The 22,015-nt window shown below is 40.4% G+C and overlaps 1 protein-coding gene across 17 annotated transcripts in view; it reads right to left on the minus strand.

Annotated features, from left to right (window-relative positions):
* Positions 1 to 22,015, minus strand: part of NPAS3 (neuronal PAS domain protein 3) — a 765,248-nt gene that overhangs the window by 477,036 nt on the left and 266,197 nt on the right. For 14 of the 17 annotated variants that reach the window (XM_039351863.1, XM_039351858.1, XM_039351856.1 and 11 more), the window contains 2 exons: positions 9,906 to 10,150; positions 9,746 to 9,796 (listed from right to left, as the gene is read on the minus strand). In XM_039351863.1, the coding sequence (XP_039207797.1) occupies positions 9,746 to 9,796; positions 9,906 to 10,150 (296 nt within the window). The remainder of the gene's footprint in view (positions 1 to 9,745; positions 9,797 to 9,905; positions 10,151 to 22,015) is intronic. The other 3 variants (XM_039351867.1, XM_039351861.1, XM_039351855.1) reach the window with 1 other exon arrangement.

The following is a 22,015-nucleotide window of genomic DNA, read 5'->3' on the forward strand; positions in this document are numbered from 1 at the left end:
AACATAACAGACAACCATTTGTCTGAGATGGTATAGGGTTTCCTGGCTGATCAGCAGGTTTGACTAAAAGATCTCCAAGGTCCCTTCCAACTCTGTTATTCTATTCTATTCTATTCTATTCTATTCTATTCTATTCTATTCTATTCTATTCTATTCTACTCTACTCTATTCTACTCTACTCTACTCTATTCTAATGTTTGGGGGAAGATGAAGAATGTAGAATGGGGAGGGTCACTTAATACTTGTTTTAAGATTTACCTTTTACCTAGTTTTAAGATTTACCTTTTTGCCTGTTTTCTAAATGCAGAATGCCCGTTTTAAGGCCTACACTACACTAGCAAGTCATCTAAAAATAAATATTATTATATTCAACATGATTTACTTTTAAGTAGACATATATGAGAGATTTCGGTTTACCAAAGTATATGAATGAAGGAGAAAGCTAGATTGAAAGCCTTTTTTAAAATAATAGTTTGATATATGTAGGGAGATTTACCTTTGATACTTCTCTGGCATGCAACACCTAGCTCAGTAACTAATTAGTGATTTGAACTATATTTCAACTATTTCAAATATTTCAACTTAAAACTACAGAAAACTATTAAATGCCTATTTCACACTGTATAATTGTAAAAGAAGGTGTGGTTAATGTAAACTTATATACTGATTGTAATACTTATTGTATATTTGAAAATGAATTGGAATCACTTCTCCCTTTGAATAGAAATTAATTATTCATTTCCTCTTGACTGATAACAAGTTTCACAGCTGTTATTATGTGTTTACAAGATTCCTTCTAATATGGAAACCACTGTGCTTTACACAAATGAGTACAATACTTAAAATTTACTTTTCTATTTACTTAATGGACTTTTTTTAATGTACCATAATGATGCTGGAAGAACTAAAATTAAGTGTATTACAACAAACTGAAATACTATTACTTTACTTTTTGTTCTGATTACTTACAGTATTTAAACTAATCAGTGTAAACTGAGGTAGGGAATATGCTCTGTAAGAATAAATCTCTGGCAAAATAAATATCTAACTTGTACAGTGTGAAATAGGCAATTAATAGTTTTCAGATGGGAATATTCAGGCTTCTAATTAGCCATTTCCCGGCTATACAAGACAAGTTAAATTTGTCTGTAGATGACTATATGGGCAGGCACTGAGGTTTAATGTAGCAAGCACAACAACTTTTGTTTTTCTAGCTACAGATGCAGAGAAGTATGCCATAGCGCTCTCTCTCCCTCCCTCCCTCTCCTTCTCTTTCTCCCTCCCTCTCTCCCCCTCCCTCTCTCCCTCCCTCCCTCCCTCTCTCTCTCTCTCCCTTCCTCCCTCTCTCTTCTGTAGACCATGGAACACAGAGCTAGTTCCACCTGCACAAATATCTCTCTAACCCAGAATTGCATGTGTAAGGAATCAATTCATATTACCTGAACACTCACAAACTATATGATTCTGAATGAATTATTTGTATATTATACTGCTCAGGCAAGTAGACCTTCAACGGAATGGTTATTTGCTAAAGTGACAGTATTTTCTATCAATCAAAATCCACAATACACTGTGACAACCTAGTCTAGGGACGGCAATGTTTCACCAAGCTAATTTCCTGCAACAACTCATGCCAGGACAACGATCTCTTTAAACGTAAGCAGGTCAGGTATTATTCCTGTCCTGCTCTCTGTCATGACCCATAAAATTGAGATGGTAGCTGGGGAATGTTTAGCAGCTTCCGGAAATATCTGAAAGCTAATCAGATGTCCATTGCTGCTGAGGCCCATTTGACTAATACCATTGCTGGTTCAACAGGGGAAGGTTTCTTTTAAATACAAGCTATGGCACAAATGGTGGTTTTTAAAATCTGGAATATACAGATTGTTGTGTGCCACGACACAGAGGTCTCTGGGAAGTGAATTGTGACTTGGGGAACATTTGTGGCCCTAACAGATCTAGAAAAAAAACAGAGTAAATCTGAATTCCTGAATATCATGGTATTGGGTCACTCTTCAAAAACCACTGCCAAATCTTATCTAGGTAACAGGACGCTTGCAATCCCAGATCCACAGCAGAATTGGAAAAATCATGTTAATATACAAACATGCAAACATATATTCCCTTATTAATTTAAAATATCAGACTGATATAAAATTATATTAGTGGTAAAACAGCTTATTTATAAAAACTGAAAAATGCAAAGTATCCTTTAAACTTACATATGAGTGTGTGTGTGTGTGTATGTGTGTGTGCGCGCGCGCATTTCTTTGGATATTTGGAATGAAATTTCTTATGGGATAATTCCATCCCAATACTGAAAATAGTATTAAAAAGAAATAATATTGAAATCAACTGTTTGCATATTACTACATTCAGGTATCAAATGTACAAGGGAAAAAAACCTTGTTTGCTACACTAAGTTATACTAAATAAATTAAATGATAGTGCCTATTCTTTAGATTAATACAAATATGATTTTTAAATATCCACCAAACAAAGATTATTATAGATAAAGAAAAGTTTAAACCAACATTAATTGCAATTAGATTTTTTGAATGGTTACAATAATCTGTTACTTAAAGTAACCACTGCTGGCCAGAAATGGTTATTTTTTGAATAATTTCATTTGTGATAAAACAGATATTTCAAAAATACTGTAAAAACTATTGGTTGGTTTAAAGTTGCCTAACATTTCATTTTCAGGATGTAATTGAGCTGGGAAATATTACACTGCATTATCTAAATGTTCTTTCTGCAAGCATAATTTGGAATAATCCAAACAATACATTTATAAGAAAATAAATTATTCAAATATTATAGACATAAAATAGCAAAGGGCTGTTCTGAAATTCCAAATTAAAATTATTAAATTGTGTATAGCTATATATGTTGACATTGAATTATTAATATCAGAAGGCCATCCCATTTTGATTATAATTTATCACAGTATTTCGTGTGTGTGTGTGTGTGTGTGTGTGTGCGCGCGTGCGCCCACGGGGGAGGGGAGACAGAGAAAGAGACAGAGAGACAGAGAGAGAGAATGTCAGCAATGGTAAATATACACTTGATGAGTTGATCCCAGATGTTATATGTAACATAAATAAAATACAATTTATTACTATAATGTATTAAAATGTCTCTTTAATTCTGATTTGACCATATCATTTGAATTCAAAATCCCACACTTAAGTTTTTATAAAACAAGCAGCAACATAAAATGTAGAGAACCTGTACTGTAACATCTCAGAGCCAAAATGGACTGAAAGGCTGTCACATTCAATAATGTAGCCAACCTCACTGCTTTAGATCAACAAAAGCTACAATAGCTGACATAGTTGATCATGAGCAAAGTGCAATAGTATTTACCTGCTATAACTGCCAGAACAAAACATGTCCTGAAGAAATTAGAACATATGCTAGAAAACAGATCAATCTCTCACATTCTCACAACTAAAATGCTATTCAGCATTTCCACCATGTTTTAGTGATCTTTTGATAAATTTTTTGAGTCCTTCCTGAGTAGATACACTTCTATCTTACTTCTGCCTCCACTGTCTATTGTGTATGCTTTTGCTCTCTCTAGGTCTATCTGTACAACTAAAATAACTATTCGAGATAACCACTATCCTGCATGATTTTGTTAATACCCCTGCTGGCAAACATGACATCCTGAGGTATCAAGTTTTGCAATTCAATTATATGTGGTATGTGGTTTCTTTTTTGTATCCAGAATTTCTCATAATTAAGTTTTATCCAGGAGAGATACAATCTCCTTCACCTGTCTCCACACCATGCTTAATTACATATAACTGAACTTTTGTTTTACAGTAAATATTTACAAAACAGTATCTCTTCTTTTGGGATTCCTTCAAAGTTCCCAAGTTGCTTTGTTTGCATTTTCTTTCCCCTTTTTCAACACTTCCATTCCATTCTTGAAATATATGGAGCATAACTCTGCAGAATCTTCCATCTATGGGTGTACCACAAAAATATATAAAGATATTACATACTGGCAATTTTATTTTATTTTCGGTCCCCACACTGACATAAGGTAAGGTGGGTCTCAGTTGGTCAGTTAGGCTGGGAGCATTGGGCTGTCTTTCATGGCATTTCCTCACAGGCCTAAGTTGGTCGTGCTATTCAGGTCTCTGGGGGTGATGAAAACCACTTTAGCAGACTTTGAGAAGGACAAGGAAGGACAGTTTTGGTCTGGCAGCAACCATACTAGTCAATAGGTTTCAGTTCAGTGCCTTTGATATGCAAGTAGGTGGTTAAAAACATCCTTCTCTTCCCCCTCACATTAATGAGTGATAAAGTTATTTGGACTACTTCAGAAAAAAAAAACCCTTTTTAAAAGTTAAAATTAAGTATATGGGGTAACTTATCAATATTCTAATATCTTCTAAAATTAAAGAATGATGGGATTTAATTAATTAGCTTGATTTCTATCTTGTCTCAAACTGTTTAACTCTTGGCAACTTACAAATACAATTAAAACACAATATAATAAATAAACAATAACCCCCCCATACTATCAATCCCTCAACTCAAGTAATTGGTACAAAGCTTTCCAGAAACATGATGTAAAATTTAACATTGGAATATCAAACAATAAATCTACCCATACTTTTGTATTGGAAGTTCTGCTCAATAAATAGTCTGGCATCTTAATAAAAAGTTTCACAGCAACCAAGACACAGATCAAATATTTAACACTTAAGAAGTCAGTAATAAAATTATAAGTGGCTCTTCAGGTAGGGGGAAAAATATAACTTCCTAATTGGCTTAGCCAAAGCAGGCTTGGCAAGATAGCAAATGTGTTTTAAATACTGGAATATTTAAGGTAAATCAAAAGCCTGATGTTCATTAAATTGGGCTATAAAACTAATACAGACATTTTAACCTCTCCCCCCCTTCACCTATTGTCAATCTAGAGCAGAGTCCACTTCAATGGGATCCAATTGAATGCCATTGGAAAAAAATCTGTAAGTCCAAAGCAGGGAGATTAAAAGCATATTGCAGTGGTGGCGAACCTATGGCACGGGTGCCAGAGATGGCACGCAGAGCCTTCTCTGTGGGCACGCGCATCATCACCCCAGTCCTAGGCCTTCAGCTGGGTTTTATAAAATCTTTTCGCTTCAGGCCTCCACCACCATGTGCAAAAAAAAAAAAAAAAAAAGAGTCAATCAGTCAATTTCATCTTCTTGCGGGAAAAAAAAGATCTTGCAAAGTTGGAATTGATTGATTGAACTTTTTAGTCCCACCCAGTCTGCCATTACCATTGCAGCCACACCCACCCAATTGGCCATGCCCACCCAATTGGCCACACCCAGCCAATGGGCCACACCCACCCGGCACTCAACGATGCATAAGTGGGTTTTGGGTTGCAGTTTGGGCACTCGGTCTCTAAAAGGTTCGCCATCACTAGCATATTGTTTTCCATGCTAACATGCAACCCAGAACATTTCTGGCATCTTTAGTATGGGCTGCTGGATTTTTAAGGGGAAAAAATCAAATTATCATTTAAATAGTGCACAAGAATGCAGGATGTCATAAAATATCTTGGTCATGAATCTCTTAAATACAAAGAACAAGTTAAAAGCTGGATAGCATCACTATGTACTCAAATTTCCTAGAACCAGTGTCAAATATTCCTGATTCTCCTTTATATTTGATTATAAGGTTTTTGTAAGTACAGTTTAGTTAAAGTACTTGTCTTTTGGAGACTTCCAAAATATCAGACATAAAGATAATTGGATAATAATCCCAACAGAGTTCAGAAGTAAGAAACCATGGACCACTCTTACAGTAGTGGTCCTTTATATTTTGTTGACAATATGGGCAGATGTCTGGAGACACTGGAGATGCAGATATTCCTTGACTTACAACTGTTCATTTAGTGATCATTCGAAGTTACAACGGCACTGAAAAAAGGAACTTGTGATCATTTTTCACACTTATGACTGTTGCCATGATCACGTGATCAAATTTCAGATGCTTGGCAACTGACTCACATTTATGATGGTTCCGGTGTCCCGGGGTCATGTGATCAAAATTAGAGTGCCTGGCAACTGATATTTATGACAGTTGCAATGTCTCAGGCTCATGTGATCCCTTTTTGCGACCTTCTGTCAAGCAAAATCAATGGGGAAGCCAAATTCACTTAACAATCATATTACTAACTTAACATCTGCATTGATTGACTTAATAACTCTGGCAAGAAAGGTCATAAAATGGGGCAAAACCAACTTAATGAATGTCTTACTTAGCAACAGAAATTTTGGGCTCTATTGTGGTCTACCTGTATATCTTTTTTTTCAACTTATGTATGAGTGTCCTAAGTCCCAAGCTGAGGACTATCTGTACAGCCTTAGTGGCTCCAGTTGGTTGCGGCACATGGCATATTTGCAAAATTATCTGAATAATGACACTATTCAAGCTGCTGACCTGGACATCCAACTGTTGCTAGGCTGAAATAAGGCAATGGCAACCTGTTCAGCTGCAGTCACATTATGTCAGTTGTCATGCCCTAGGTCAGGGGTAGGCAACCTTGGCTCTTTTATGACTCGTGGACTTCCTGCTGGCTCAGGAATTCTGGGAGTTGAAGTCCACGAGTCATAAAAAAGTCAAGGTTGCCTACCCCTGGCCTAGGTAAAGAGCATGAAACTAGTAGCCTCCATTGTAAAGGGAGTAAAGAATTTTTGAAATCGATTTTGAGTTCTGTGTCCATGGGAAGGAATGGTAGTTGTTTATTTAATGCAACAAAAATCTCAATTTGTTCTTTTTCTGTAGAATTTTGGAAAGATATCATTCTCATTTCCAGAATCAGAGAACTTCCTTCTCACTGAATCACAAGACAAATTGCACTCTTTTTAGATTTATAGCTTGTTATGTCTCCTACACATTTTATATCAAGTGCTAACAATATTGGCTGCTTCTCTTTATCAGGTTTCTATTATATCTCCTGTAGCTATCTTCTTTTTTAAAAAACCTATAATCTTATTTTACCCTACACTTCAGTGGGAATAATTCTAGCTTTTGCCTAAACGTAAAATTGAAATAAACAGGTAATATAGCTATTGGAGCACAAAATCCCCAATAAATATTTTTGTTGAATAACTCATGTTATTATTTCATTATTTATTTTTAGCACCAGGTTTTCAAATGAAAGAGCGTGTTCTCAAATTTTATTGGATTCTTTCCATGCTCACACCAATACATTGAACATGGCATCAGTGGATATGCAGCCATACCTAAATTTTATGTTTCCTAAATTACCAATAAAATGTTTTCTCTTTATATAAAATTAAAGTATTCCTTCTTATTAGAATATTGTGGCTGCACTTAAAATTTAACATTATATTTTTCAAGGACTCTGCTTTATTACATTTGCACAAGCAAATACAAGTGCACATACACACACACTCACATACCACAAACACACAGAGATACGTGGAGATAAAGAAAAATGTACCTTTTTTGTTCTGTTTTCCAAACAAGCTGATACATTATACTTGTTTCTTCAGATAAATCACAATTTAGACTTATCAGAAGGCTTAATTCAAGCTTAATGATATACTACCGTATATGCCGGCATATAAGACGACTTCCGGAAGCGCTAAACTCGGCGCCAAAGACGGAGGTCGTCTTTTACACTGAGTCATCTTATACGCCGGAAATACTGGTAGTTTCCGGCGTATAAGACGACGTTCTAGGAAGGCGACTCAACGATAAAGTCGGGGGTCGTCTTATACGCCGGGTCGTCTAATACGCCGGCATATACGGTAGTTCAGTGGTGGCGAACCTATGGCACTGGTGCCAGAGGTGGCACTCAGAGCCCTCTCTGTGGGCATCACGCCATTGCCCCAGTTCTAGGCCTTCAGCTGGGTTTTATAAAATCTTTTCGCTTTAGGCCTCTATCCCCGTGTGCAAAAAAAAAAGGTTCAATCAATCAGTCAATTTCAATTTCTCGCGGGGGAAAAAAAGATCTTGCAAAGTTGGAATTGATTGATTGAACTTTTTAGTCCCACCCAGACTGCTGCAGCCATGCTCACCCAATGGGCCACACCCTCCCAATGGGCCACACCCACCCGGCACCCGATGATGCATAAGTGGGTTTTGGGTTGCAGTTTGGGCACTCGGTCTCTAAAAGGTTCGCCATCACTGTACTAGTTAATTGAAAAGAAAAACAAATGGTGGATTCCTTCCTTGCAATTTTCCACTGTATACAAAACAGGGAAAGCAATGATCCTGAGGAATTCATCTTATATAGTTAAAACTTCCCTTATGGGGAGAACTAACATTATGCTGAAGTCAGCTTTCAAATGTTAATCTATATAATCACCATTAAGTATATACAGTACATGTATATACACAGTGGTGGGATTCAGCCAGTTCGCACCACTTCAGCAGAACTGGTAGCTAATTTTTTGTTGCCCAGGCCCAGAATGGACTTTCGGAAGTGGCATCCACACACAGAACTGGTTGTTCACATATTTGAATCCCACCACTGTATATACAGTTGATTATGACACACAACTTATAATTTCATGGTCAAAATTATTCTTCAAAAATGATTATAATTCTAGGAGACACCTCCCTAACAACCTGATCATTAAAATAAAATTTAAAAAATACTAAATAATTTTGACTATATTTAGAAATGGAGTTTTAAAGGTGAGCTCACCCATTTTAATATCAACTCAGCATGATTCAAAGAGCAAGGTAAGAAACATTTCCCAAATTTTCCCAATATCCATTTAAATCACATTTTACAAAACTCGGCAGAGTTTGATAACAGAATGCAGGTGGAGAGAGCCAAGCAAAAACCTTTTTTTGTCTAAGAAGACAATCAGGTAAAAATTGCCTTGTAACTATTCTATTCAAGTAACAATCTGAAAAGTTTATAAATATCTTTTGAATCTAGGAAAGAAATTTTTAACTTATTTAATAAATATTTATTCCTATTTTGGTTAACGTGAACTTTTTTATATACAGTTAAGCAGTTGTAATACATATAACATTTCATTAAAAAGTGTAAAACACAATGACATAGAAGTAATGGTTCAATACCACAGCTTGAATGTTTGGCTTCTTGTAACTCAATGTGAGCATCATGATAAAGCTATATACAGTTAGCCCTTTATATTCAAATTAATGCCTTACACTTTAAAGAAATTTTAATTCATTACACAATAAAACAATAACCAGGCAGAAAAATAAGTAATTCTCTAGACAAAAATATATCACCAAGTTACTACTCTTATAACCAAAAAGGTTACATTTCTTTCACTTAAAAAAGTACTACCTACTTAATAAACAGGGGAAAAAACACACAGGGCTATTTTATGTACACATATGTAAAACAAAGCTTTTAAAATGTATTAAGGCTTAACTTTCTCATAATCATGCAAAACAATTCATTTCACAGCTATAATTCAACACAGAATTAAGCATACTTAAATATTTAAAGTTTTAAAGACACTAACGATCCAACCCATTTTACAAATTTATCTCAGAGTAAATCCCACTGAACTCAATGGGACTTACTTCTGAATAATCATGTACTGCATAATATTGTATCAGACCAGGACTAGCATTTGTCAGTTTCAGCAGTTTTAAAATTAGACTTAAGACCTAAATTATGTAAATATGCATAACTCATCTCATTTTCCCAGCACATTAGCTGTGCTTAGTTGTCCATATTAAAATAAAATATAAATAGAATAAGAGTTTATTTCACCTTCACATGGTGTCTTTCTCATGCAGACCTCAGATTTCCATATTTGTATCCCTTTAAAGGATTTGATATGCAGGGAAAAAAGAAAGGATGGTAAACATTTCAATTCAGAGATCAGTTTGGCTGCTACATTCCATGTTTCATCACTACGCAAATCCCATACCTTTCACTGATGTGTTGGGTGGTGGTCCTTCCATACGCAGGTTCCATGGAGGATCCCCTTGATTAGCAAAGTCCCTCATCTTCAAATAGCTAATTGTTAATCGGATGATAGATGCCTTGTCAAGCTGGCTAGTAATGGCAGCAGGGAGTGGCAACAATTTGGCCAACTCATAGAATTCAAAATTTTCTTTTCCTCTTCGAGAACGAGCAGCATCTCGGGATTTTTCCTTTCTCAAGGCTTGTAAGCTGGGGGAAGAAAGAAGCAAGATATTCATTAGTACTGTATTTTCTCTGACAGAGCCACTGTTTTTCACAATTCCTTGCCACTGTACAAATATACACTGCAAGCACTGTTTAAACATAGATACATAAGCTATAGGCATATATGTCCCAAAGGTGCTTTTTCAAAAGGCAACTGGACACCACTTATCTCCTGGTTACAACACAGTCCTTTCAGCAGTTCCAAGATTCCACAACTATTTGCACTATTCAGGTGATCCTGAGGACACCAATAAAACTTCAAGTAGTCCCAATGACTGTCAGAAAGAGTGCTAATGACCAGATGACTGCAAGGAAAATAAACCCTTCCATTTTCCACCAGTCAGAACGGAAGAAGCTTCTTGGATGAGAAGTGAAATGTCTTCAAGGAAAAACAAAGAAAATTCAGTTGCCGTTTGCGAAAGTGCCTTTTGGACAACCATGACCTAGATGACTGAGACATATAGGTGTGTGTGTGTGTGTGTGTGAGAGAGAGAGAGAGAGAGAGAGAGAGAGAGAGAGAGAGAGAGAGAGAGAGAGAGAGAGAGAGAGAGGGAGAGAGAGAGAGAGAGAGCGCATGTCTGTGACTGTCAGCTGGACTGTTGGTTTGATCCCCGGCTTGGTAATTAGGTTGCAAACATTTCATCTCTGTTTGGGGGGACATCTTCAGTGCAGTTTGAATTGTGTTCAGTAGCAATACAATATACTAGATTGGACCACGGCTTACCAATTGGATCTGTAACCCATCTAGAAGATATTTAATTAATGTGGTATCCCAGATCCGTGATGGTACTAAATATTTTGACTTGAATGGATTGGAGTTTCACTGAAAAAACAAATGCAAAGCTTGACTATCATTACAGTTTCAGTAGCTGAGATCACTTATAGCAGTTTTGGTTGGCCTGCCAAGAATTATAATCTGGCCTGAGTAGTTCATACTAGAACAGCCAGATTATGACATGAACACCAATTACAAACTGGAGTTAAAGTATCTGGTTGGAAACACATTTCTATTCCAAAACTTGTGTTCTGTGACTGAAAACTGCAATGATATAGGAACATGAGAGGAGAAGCCTTCTGGGTATCATGTCCTTGTTATGTAAAGCTGTTTCCCAAAAGGCTATGCTAGAGTCAATACTGGATTTATGTTTAAGTGGGAAACTGGACTTTCAGTGATATACATGCAGTACATACATGCATGAGTGTGTGTATGTAGTCCTCAGCTTACAACTATAATTGAGCCCAAAATTTATGTTGTTAAGTGAGAAATTTGTTAAGTGACTTTTCTTGCTGCATTTGTTAAGTGAATCACTGAAGTTGTTAAATTAGTAATATGGTTGTTAACTGAATCTCATTTCCCCATTGACCTTGCTTCTCAGAAGGTCACATAAGGCAATCACATGACTCCAGGACACTCACATAAATGTGAGTCAATTGTTAAGCGTCCGAATGCAAATCACGTGAACTTGGGGGTGCTAAACAGTCATAAGTGTGGAAAAGAATCATAACTCACTTTTTTCAGCAATATTGTAACTTTGAAGGGTTACTAAATGAACTGTTGTAAGTTGAGGACTATCTGTCTATATCTATATCTATATCCATAGATAGATAGAGAGAGAGAGAGAGAGAGGGAGAGAGAGAGAGGGAGAGAGAGAGAGAGAGAGAGAGATTTAAAGTGCATTTATAATATTCATTGACAGGTTGTAGATATCTTAATAAAAATAAATGGAATCTAGATAGGTACTGACTGACAGTGAGAACTATTAAGCAGTGGAACAGCTTGTCTCCTGTAGTTGTGTGTTTTCACATCGCTGGAAGTTTTCAAGAAAAAATTGGACAACCATTTGTTTGAGATGTATGAGAACTCCAAAGTCCCTTCTAGCCCTATGATTCTATGGTTCCCACATTTCTCACGGTAGCCAATGGAAGGCCCACAAGGAAGACGTTAAGCTACACTTATTAACTCCAGCAAATGGTATTAGAAACCTATTGCCTCCTTTACTGGAAGTAATATGTCATCATTATAATTAATAATTCTATAGTCCTTGAATTAATGTCATCACCTTTTAAAATTCTTCCATATAATAAAATAACAAATTACAAATGCTAAATATACTTTCTATGAAGAAAGATGTTCTTTTATCGGTACTATATCATACATAGGTTTATATATCCTTACCATGTTCTACCTGCTCGTATTTTAAATAAATATTTTAAAATGCTTTCTCTTAATCCTTTTTTTTCTCTGGGTTTCCCAATTTTACAATATCATTTTTGAATTATAAGCAATATTCTTAATGTGGTTGCGCAGTTTAGGAGGATAGCCATGTTAGTGACATCACATCAAAAAATAAACAAAAAAAACATAGCCTTTACTTTATGCCTTTTAATAAAATTTGCTAGTCAGAAAAGGTGCAACGAGATTTCTTCTGATTTTCTACTAAGACCCCTTTCTGATTAATTATAACTAGTCCAGATCCCATATCAATATATTTGAAGTTTCCTGTCGTACATATGTCACTTTGTGATACTTTAAATTTGTTATCACTGAATATCATCTTCAGAGTTGGTCAACTCATTAATTAATTCAAACTCTGGATTACTTATGAACAAATTAAAAATTACTAGTTCCAATATAGTAACAATCCTAATAGATGAAATCATCTTTTGTCTATACAATTGCTAGAACTGGACAAGTTTAAACAGATATCATCATCATCATCCCTTTTAATAGTTCCTCTTTTCTAGTCATCTGCACTCCTGGATAAGTAAGAAATATGTATAGCTTACTTGTTAGACTGGATTCTCATTTTATAGGTGGTTCAGTTTTAACCATGTCTGAAGTAAGAGCTATTGAGTTCCACAGGTTTTATTCCCAAGTGCTCCACAGCCTTTATATTTTCCCAGTCCAGTCTGCAGCAAGTTGCAGTTATGCCAAATGCATATGTGCCATGTTTACCTGTCTACATCCTAACATCTGATGCAAATGAGTATGTCATGACATTTGCTCCCCTGCAAATGATTTTGTTCCTATATATAAGCAAAACCGATTTTAACTCAATTTCACCCTTTAGGAAACTCATTTTTTAAAAGCAGACTCTTGCATATCATTACAGCTGCTATGCTCATTACAATTTTTATGCCCCAATTTTTGCATTACAACAATCATGCCAACACTGCCTTTTTAATATTCCATTTAACATTTTATTTCATACTGCTTCTTTTTCACTTCAGAAAACGTTCAACATTTCTTTACTTATTCTTGAAATGAGAAGTATCACCCTACCTCATTACGCACATCTTACCAAAAGTCTTTTGTAGTGGCAGCACTGTACTTGTAATAAATAGTGATTGGCTTGGAGGACTATAACCATAAAATAAGGCCCTAGAGGCTGAAAGGTTGTTCAGACTATGATATAATGGCATAAGGCAGGGGGAATGACACAGCTTGTACATTAATCTAGTATCCATTTGCATTAGCTACTATTAGAAGGCATAGAAAGCTGATGACAGCAGCCAGACCCACTACTTCTCCTTGTCTTCTAACTTTCAGGTAGGATAATTGCAAGAGTAGATTCTATGGTGTGTGTTTTCTTTTACAACACTAATCATTCTGCCGTGGCTGCTTCCCAATCTTTTATATAGAGGAACACACAGAAACAGATAAATTGAATCAAAAAAGAAAATGAAGAGAAAAATCAGGAAAGGGGTATGTGGGTTACTCACTTCTCTTAGGTTATGTCCAGAGTAGTGGGCCTTGGCTCAAAAAAATGTTTAGTGTCAGAGAGTTTATGCAATGTGACACATCCAGAGACCACAGAATTTTCTTTATCAAAGTGCATCACACTACTCTGAAGCCTTTTGCAAGATATAAGTGGTACTCTGAAAGTTTTGCAAGACATAAGTGGATTTTCCATGGTATCCTCTTTTGCTGAATAAAATTCCCAGGCAAGTTATAAGAAGCAAGGAAAAGCAAAGCAAGGTGGATACTGTGTGTGTGGGGAGGTAAATCCTGGACTGCAAATTAGTATCAGGGGGTAAATCCTGGACTGCAAATTTGTATTAATCTTCATCAAAGCAAAGGGGCATTGTCTTACCTGAACGCCTTTTCTCAGCAGGATGATGTAGAGTCCAAATGGATGGGTTCTATGACGGCCTTCCTGCCTGGCAGACTGGGTAAAAACTTCGGCCACACCCCTTCCTTTGGGCGTGACCCCAGTTTTGACTTAGGCGAGAAACTTTGTTGGAATTAACATTGCAGCTCTTTATTATATCTTTATTATATCCCTGCCTAGACCTATCCTCTGGGTGGGCTTGGACTCTACATCATCCTGCTGAGAAAAGGCGTTCAGGTAAGACAACGCCCCTTCTCCAGCAGGATGGCTGTAGAGTCCAAATGGATGGGACATACCAAAGCCCTCATGTCCCCCTGGGAGGGAATGTCTAGGCTACCGAACTCTGAGCAGATACGACTTGTTGAAGAACTCTTCTGCCAAAAGCCGCGTCTGTTGCTGCTAGGGAGTCTAAACGGTAATGTCGGATGAAAACCGAAGGTGAGGACCAGGTTGCGGCCCTGCAAATCTCTTCCACCGGAGCTTGCGTTAGCCACGCCGCAGATGTGGCTGCGCTCCGAGTTGAGTGGGCAGTCACCTGAGTGGGTGCTGGCAAATCCTGTGAGACGTATGCCTGTGCTATGCAGGCTCTGATCCACCTGCCTATGGTGGAAGGAGATACCTTCTTTCCCATAGTTGATGGTTGAAAGGACACAAATAATGCTTCAGTCTTTCGGAAAGCCGCTGTGCGTTTCACGTAGAAACACAGCGCTCTCCGCACGTCTAGCTTGTGCCATCTAGCCTATGTTTGGGTCTTGGACAGAAATCGGGAAGCGTAAGTTCCTGAGATCTGTGAAAGATGCTATTTACTTTCGGAATGAAGGTCGGGTCTGGTCTAAGAACGACCCTGTCTTTGAAAAAGGTACACAGATCCTTCCTTACTGACAGTGCTGCTAGTTCTGAAATCCTCCTTGCTGAAGTAATTGCCACAAGGAAAGCTACCTTCAGTGATAGGTGATGGAGTGAGCATGTTTCAAGAGGTTCGAAGGGTGCTGATGTCAAGGCTAGAAGGACCTTAGGCAGGTTCCAGGACGGGTACCTGTGTATGACTGGGGGCTTTGTGTTAGATGCCCCTTTTAAAAAGGCACTAATCGCTGGATGTTGTGCTAGGGAAGTTAAGTTGTCGCAGGAGAGTACAGTTGAGAGGGCCGCTATCTGTCTGCGGATAGTATTGACTGACAGGCCCTTATTAAGACCCTCCAATAGGTAATCTAGGATATTAGGGATAGATACTGCGGTCGGGTCTAGGTGAAGCGAAGCGCACCACCTACAAAATCCCTTCCATGTAGCGTCGTAAATCCTATTAGTGGACGCTCTTCGTGATGCCTGTATGATCGATATCACCCCTGCCGAATAAGATTGTTTTGTTAAGCTTTGCCGCTCAAATGCCAAGCGGCTAGATGTAGCCACTGGGGATCTGGGTGTACAAGCTTGCCCTGACTGAGTTTTACCCTGTCCGGGGGAATACTCCACGGAGGTGATATCGAAAGGTCCACGAGGTCGGCAAACCACGGGCGCCGTGGCCAGTGAGGGGCAATGCAGACCATCTCTGCGCCCTCCAGGATCATCTTGCGTATGGTCGCCGGTATTAATGGCAGCGGTGGGAAGGCGTACAGGAGTTGCGCCGGCCACCGGCACCTGAGAGCATCCGTTCCCTCCGATCCCGGGGACGGGAATCTGGAGAAGAACCTGGGGAGTTGTGTGTTCTTGTGGTTGGCAAATAGATCTAGGTGCGGTTGTCCGAACCTCCGGGAGATCTCCTCGAAGAGAACCGGGTCCAGACGCCATTCCGACTGGTCCACCTTGGCTCTGCTCAGGGAGTCTGCCTGGGTGTTTGTCTCCCCTGAGATGTGTTCCGCTCTGATGGAACTCACATTGGCTTCTGCCCACCGAGCCAGAGCCAATGCTTCCTTCATTAGTTCCACTGATCTCGTTCCTCCCTCCTTGTTTACATGTGCCTTGGCTGCTACATTGTCTGTTAGCACGAGGACGTGCCTCCTCGTTACTAGGTGAGAAAAATGACGGAGGGCCAGGTGTATGGCCCAGAGCTCCAGCCAGTTGATGCTGTGTGACAGGTCCTTCTGTCCCCACTGGCCCTGTGCTATCTGGGCTCCCAAGTGGGCTCCCCATCCGAACAGGCTCGCGTCTGTCGTGAGTGTGACCCTGTCCGGTTCCCTGAATATGCTCCCCTTGAGTGTCGTGGGGGATAGCCACCATTTTAGTGATTTCCTCACCTGTGCTGGTACCAGCACTCTCCTGTTGGAGGTGCTGAGGTTCCTCCTCTGGTAGGGTAGGAGGAACCACTGCAACTCCCTCGAGTGGAGCCTTGCCCATGGGATGATGCCCATGCAAGATATCATCTTCCCCAGGAGCTTCGAGAGTTGTAGCAAGGGCACTCTCCTGATCTTTTGAATTTGGTGAATTAACTTGGATATGCTAATCAGTCACTCCTGGGAAAGGTATACCCTGCACTGTGACGTGTCTATCACCGCGCCCAGGTGTTGCAGTCTCCTTGAGGGAATGAGGTGGCTCTTGTTTAGATTGACCGAGAATCCGTGTCCCTGGAGGGTTCGGATTGTGGTCTCGAGATCTGCCCTTGCTTGTTCCCGAGATCTGGACTGAATCAAGATGTCGTCCAGATAAAACTGAACGCGAACCGGGATCAACCTGAGATGGGCTGCTATTACAGCTAGGATCTTGGTGAATACCCTTGGTGCTGATGATAGTCCGAAGGGTAATGCCCTGTATTGGTAATGCCGACCCGCGTAGGTAAATCTGAGGAATTTCCGGTAGCTGGAATGGATGGGGATGTGTAGGTACGCCTCTGTGAGATCTATTGAGGATAATAGGTCGTCTTCCCTGACGCTGGCTAGGATGGATTTCAAGGAGTGCATCTTGAACCTCCTGTACTTTATGAAATAGTTCAGGCCCTTCAGGTCCAAGATTGCTCTCCACCCTCCTGATGTCTTTGGGATAACGAAGAGGATAGAATAAAATCCTCTTCCCTCCTCTTCCTTTGGTACCCTCTCTATGGCCTGAATTGACAGGAGGTGGGCTATGGCCGAAGTTATCAGCCTCGTCTTGTGTACTCTTCTGGAGATGGGACATCTGATGAACCGGTTTGGTGGGGGAGAACAGAAATCTAAGGTCAGGCCATGCCTGATCGTTTCCAGAACCCAGGCGTCGGTCGTGGTCTGCTCCCAGACCTCGATGAAATTTCCTAACCGACCCCCAATGGGAGTATCCTGTTTGGCGTCACTTGGTACGCTTAAAGGATCTGCCTCCCGCTCCCCTATATGGGCGTCTGGACTGGAACTGGCCCTTGGCTCCCGGGCTCTGGCGATCCTGGGTTCGATCCTGCCTCGGGTAGAAGGATCGTGAGCCTCTGGGCCAGTCCCAGGATTGCCCTGATCGAAAGGGCTGTCTCCATTCCCAGGGGCTTCCTGGGCAGGAGCCCTGTCTCCGGAAGTCCTGACTGCCTCTCCTGTCTAACTTCTTTGATGGATGTACTAGGATTTTTTTCTTGTCTCTGCCTTCGCTGACATGTGGGTCCAGAATGGAACCAAATAGGGCTACTCCACTGTATTTGGACGTCGAGAGACGCCATTTGGACCTCAGGTCTGTCTTCCAATTTTTGAGCCACAGTAGCCTACGCGAGGCCACTGTGGCCGCAATGGATCTTGCCGCATACTTTGTTGCGTACAGGGAAGCGTCAGACACGAATTGGGAGGCCGCGAGGAGCTTGGCCAATGTTTGGTGTACTCTGACCTGGTCTGGAGGCACCGTGCCTTGCAGTTCCCTCAGCCACATGATACTGGCCCTCGCGAAGAATGATGATGAAGTGGCTGCTCTGGCCGCCCAGGCTGCAGCCATATGGGAACGCCGGAGGGAGTGTTCAAATTTCTTCTCCTCAGGTCTCAAGACCTCCGCCATGTCTCCTGGAATCGCGGAGGTAGAAAATAATGAAATCAAGGGGTTATCTACAGTAGGAACCTCTAACATGTTAGAGAAGGAGGGAGATAGGTTGAAAAGCTTTCTTTCCGCGCTGTTAGGTGCCGGTGGGCTTGCAAGTGAGGACCATTGTTCCTCCAGCGTGGTCATAAAGACCTCCGCGCATGGAATGTACTTATCTTGTGGAACCTTTTTGGCAAATAGAGGATTGGCCTCCTTGCTTGTTGAGGGCTTCTCATCCTGTACTGATGTTAGGTTGACTGTGGAAACTGCCTTTATCAGGAGTGATTTTAGGAGCGCTGGGTTAAAGAGGCCAGAGCTCATCGTCTGCTCAGGTGTAGTCTCCTCGTCCTCCGAGAGGGGCATGTCTGACATGTCAAGGTCTACTGAGTCACCCTCTCCCAGTTGAGAGGAAGTTTCAGAGATGCTGGTAGGGGGTGGCCTAGCCCGTCCCTTACGGGGTGTGTGAAAGGCCACTTGCCCCTTAGAAGCCATGAACTGGGAGAATGCATCCTGCATGAATGCATGAAATTGTGCCGACCATATGTTCTCCTGCGCCTTGTCGCTGGGATGAGGCGCTGGAGTGTGGTCGGGTGAAGAAGCTGGTGAGGAGGGATTGGAGGAATCTAACTGTTCAGTTTCCCCAGGAGGAGACCAAGTCTTGAGCACTTCCTCGGCAGTAGGTTCTGTGCTGGGCGCCACCACTGGGACAGGGGAAACCAAATTTGTCCCATTGGCATTGGTTCTCTGTGCCCTGCTAATTTGCCTTTCTAAAGCCAAATGTCTCCTCAAAGCCTCTCGCTCAGCCGTTTTAGACTGTCCCTTCTGAGAAAGGTGCTTTGTTTTAGCTTTCTTCTTCCCCCCCACCTCTGATTCAGAAGATCTGCGTTTTTGTTGTTGCTGTGGGGGGGACAATTGAGGGACCTGTGTGACTGAATACGAGACATTGTCTGCCATTGTGCCAGACACCCCGAGTAGGCAATGCCTGGAATGGGGGAATGAGGTACGCAGATCAGATGCAGATGCTTGGGGCTGTGCCCTCTTCTGCCTATACCAACAATGGCCGGACAGACAGGATTCTTTGGACAGAAGATCCTGCAAGGCAGTGACTAAAGGTCACTATAGGAACAGTTAGGACAAAAAATATTCCTCCTCACCTCCTCACCTAGTCCAGACAAAAGTGCAGTTTATATCTCTCTTTCCCCCGGTCTGTGGCTGTGGTAGCAGACCACGCTCAGAACTGATAGCAGTTCTCTTCCTTTTATTCCTCTTCCTTCCTCCTGCCCCAATGCCTTAATGTAAAGGGAAAAAAGAACAGCGGGCTAAACTGCTCGTTTAAAATGGCGAATGGGAGGAAGCCCCGCCTCCCAATAGTAGCCGGATGAGCCACGAGGCTCCAACAATGGCGGTCCTTAATAGCCAGTGGTAGGGTAATTAACCGGCTTGAGTGGCTCTTTTTGTCCTTAAGGGGCTGCGCCTCTCCGCTGGGGGAGAAAAAACGGCGCTGAGGCTCTGCCGGTCGGTTTGGGCGCGCTGCGCTTCTCGCGCCGCTCAGCTGATCAGCGGCTCCGTTGACCGCCGGTCGTATTTCCCGCGCCGCTCAGCTGTTTGGCGCTGAGCGGCGCCTCAGCTCCTCCGCCGGACGGAGTGGCATCCGTGCCACTCAGCTGCCCGGCGGACCTGAAATCGGCGAGCGATCCGGGAAATGTCCGCGCCAAACAGCTGTTTGGCGGGTCGAGAATCCGCGGGAGACCCAGTGACCGGCCCGAGCCCCCCTGGCTAACCGCCCTGACGATCTTCTCACCACTCCGACGATCCTGGCTGGGAGTCCGTCGGTGTCCTATTCAGCTGCCAGAGATCCCTGCTTGCTAACGCAGAGAGAAAGGGGAGGAAACTGGAAGAGGAGATTCTCTTTTTTTTTTTTTTGATGAAATCTCTTTCTTTCCTAAGAGCTGCTTCTCACACTTCTACCAGGCTACGAGACTGAGTCAAAACTGGGGTCACGCCCAAAGGAAGGGGTGTGGCCGAAGTTTTTACCCAGTCTGCCAGGCAGGAAGGCCATCATAGAACCCATCCATTTGGACTCTACAGCCATCCTGCTGGAGAAACATACATTCAAAGCTTTGCACAAAGTTATTGTTTGTCATTAAAATTACCCCTACACGCATGGCATCTGAGCTTCTATATTGGTAGCATTAAAAACCAGATGCCTATCTTACTGAGAGAACAGGAAACATGAACCATATACTACACCATCACAAGTCTATATGAAGATTCCCTTTAAAAAAAAACAACTCTCAACCGACAGGAGTGATGCCTGACAATTTTGAAACTGCTGGCTGTATTTTCATATTTTATGTGATAAATGAATAAAACTAAATAAAATGTTTTAAAAAATCTAATGTTCCCTCTCTTTCTCTCTCTCAACACAGTTTATAAAACTATTATTAGTTTTCCTACCACTTACTAATATTGACATTCCTCTAGATTTCTGACCAGGAAAAAGATTTGAATACAAGGGCTCAAATATTGATACAATATCTCTTTAATAAAAATGACTTTTCATCATAAGAAAATAAATCCTGTTTCTTGAAAAGGAGGTCAAAACCTTTCAAATTTCTTCTACAAAAAAGGAACAACTATGACCTGAAGAGAAACTGATGATAGATAAATAGATAGATAGATAGATAGATAGATAGATAGATAGATAGATAGATAGACAGACAGACAGACAGACAGACAGACAGACAGACAGATGATATATTTATTTGCTTAGGAGAATCTAGCACAGCAGAGCTGTACTATTTATCAATTAATGTGGAATGCAGACTGAAAGAAGGTCTATATTAAAAATTCAGCCATTAAAAATTCATCAAAGATTTCATCATTTTAACTTGCATTCCTTTGAACACCTGCTTGCTTGTCAGATCTCCGGTCAGAGTTAACAGTGGAATCTATGGTTGCTACAGAAGCTCTACCACTTTTGACATGAACCGCATGACAAGAATTGTGGGTCAGCAGTTTAAAACAAAAAGAAATAAAATAAAATCTGAAAAACTATGTTGCTCTACCAAACTTTTTAGGGTAGTTATTGGACAAACCTGAATGTGTCCTATGTTTCAATAAATGTTTTGAATGGATATGATTGAATATTTTTCCCCATGCTATATCACTTTTGACAAAATGCAAAATTTAGGCAAACATGTAAACAAATAGCAACTGCTGTTATTTACAGCAGAGCATAATTTTTTTAAACCTGTCCAAGAAAAATGCCTTAATGTGCAAATAAAACTGTCTAGGATATATGCTGGAAGTTAAACTTGGAACCTTCAAGTTCAAGGTAAAGATTCTGCTGCTTAACTAATGTACTACTCATAGCTGTCATCATTAATTTATGTTAGCCTCTGTAAACATCAAGAGTATAATAGGCCAATTTCACAACTAAATATAGATGCACATTTTGTCCTTATATAAATGGCAGATTGCTGCTGTAGATCATCACTGCAACACGTCAGTAGAGATGCACTGTTTGATGCTCTGATGATCACACAATATATAAAACCAGTTGTAATGGTTGTTTGGAAGCAAAGTGTAACACAGCAGCAAAATTTCATTTGTTCCACAAACTCAGGATATATTAAGCTTGGCTGACAAAAACTGTTTGATGTGCTAAATCAGTTTGACCTTCATTTTTACTTTATATTTCCTATTTGACACATTAAATACAAAACTGGATACCATTACATCTATAAAGAAAAAAATTGTGTCAAATATGCACACATAGCAAGAA

Source organism: Crotalus tigris, unplaced genomic scaffold (assembly GCF_016545835.1).
Source record: "Crotalus tigris isolate CLP2741 ecotype Arizona unplaced genomic scaffold, ASM1654583v1 scf7180000018371.15429387391:27106975, whole genome shotgun sequence".
NCBI lineage: Eukaryota > Metazoa > Chordata > Lepidosauria > Squamata > Viperidae > Crotalus > Crotalus tigris.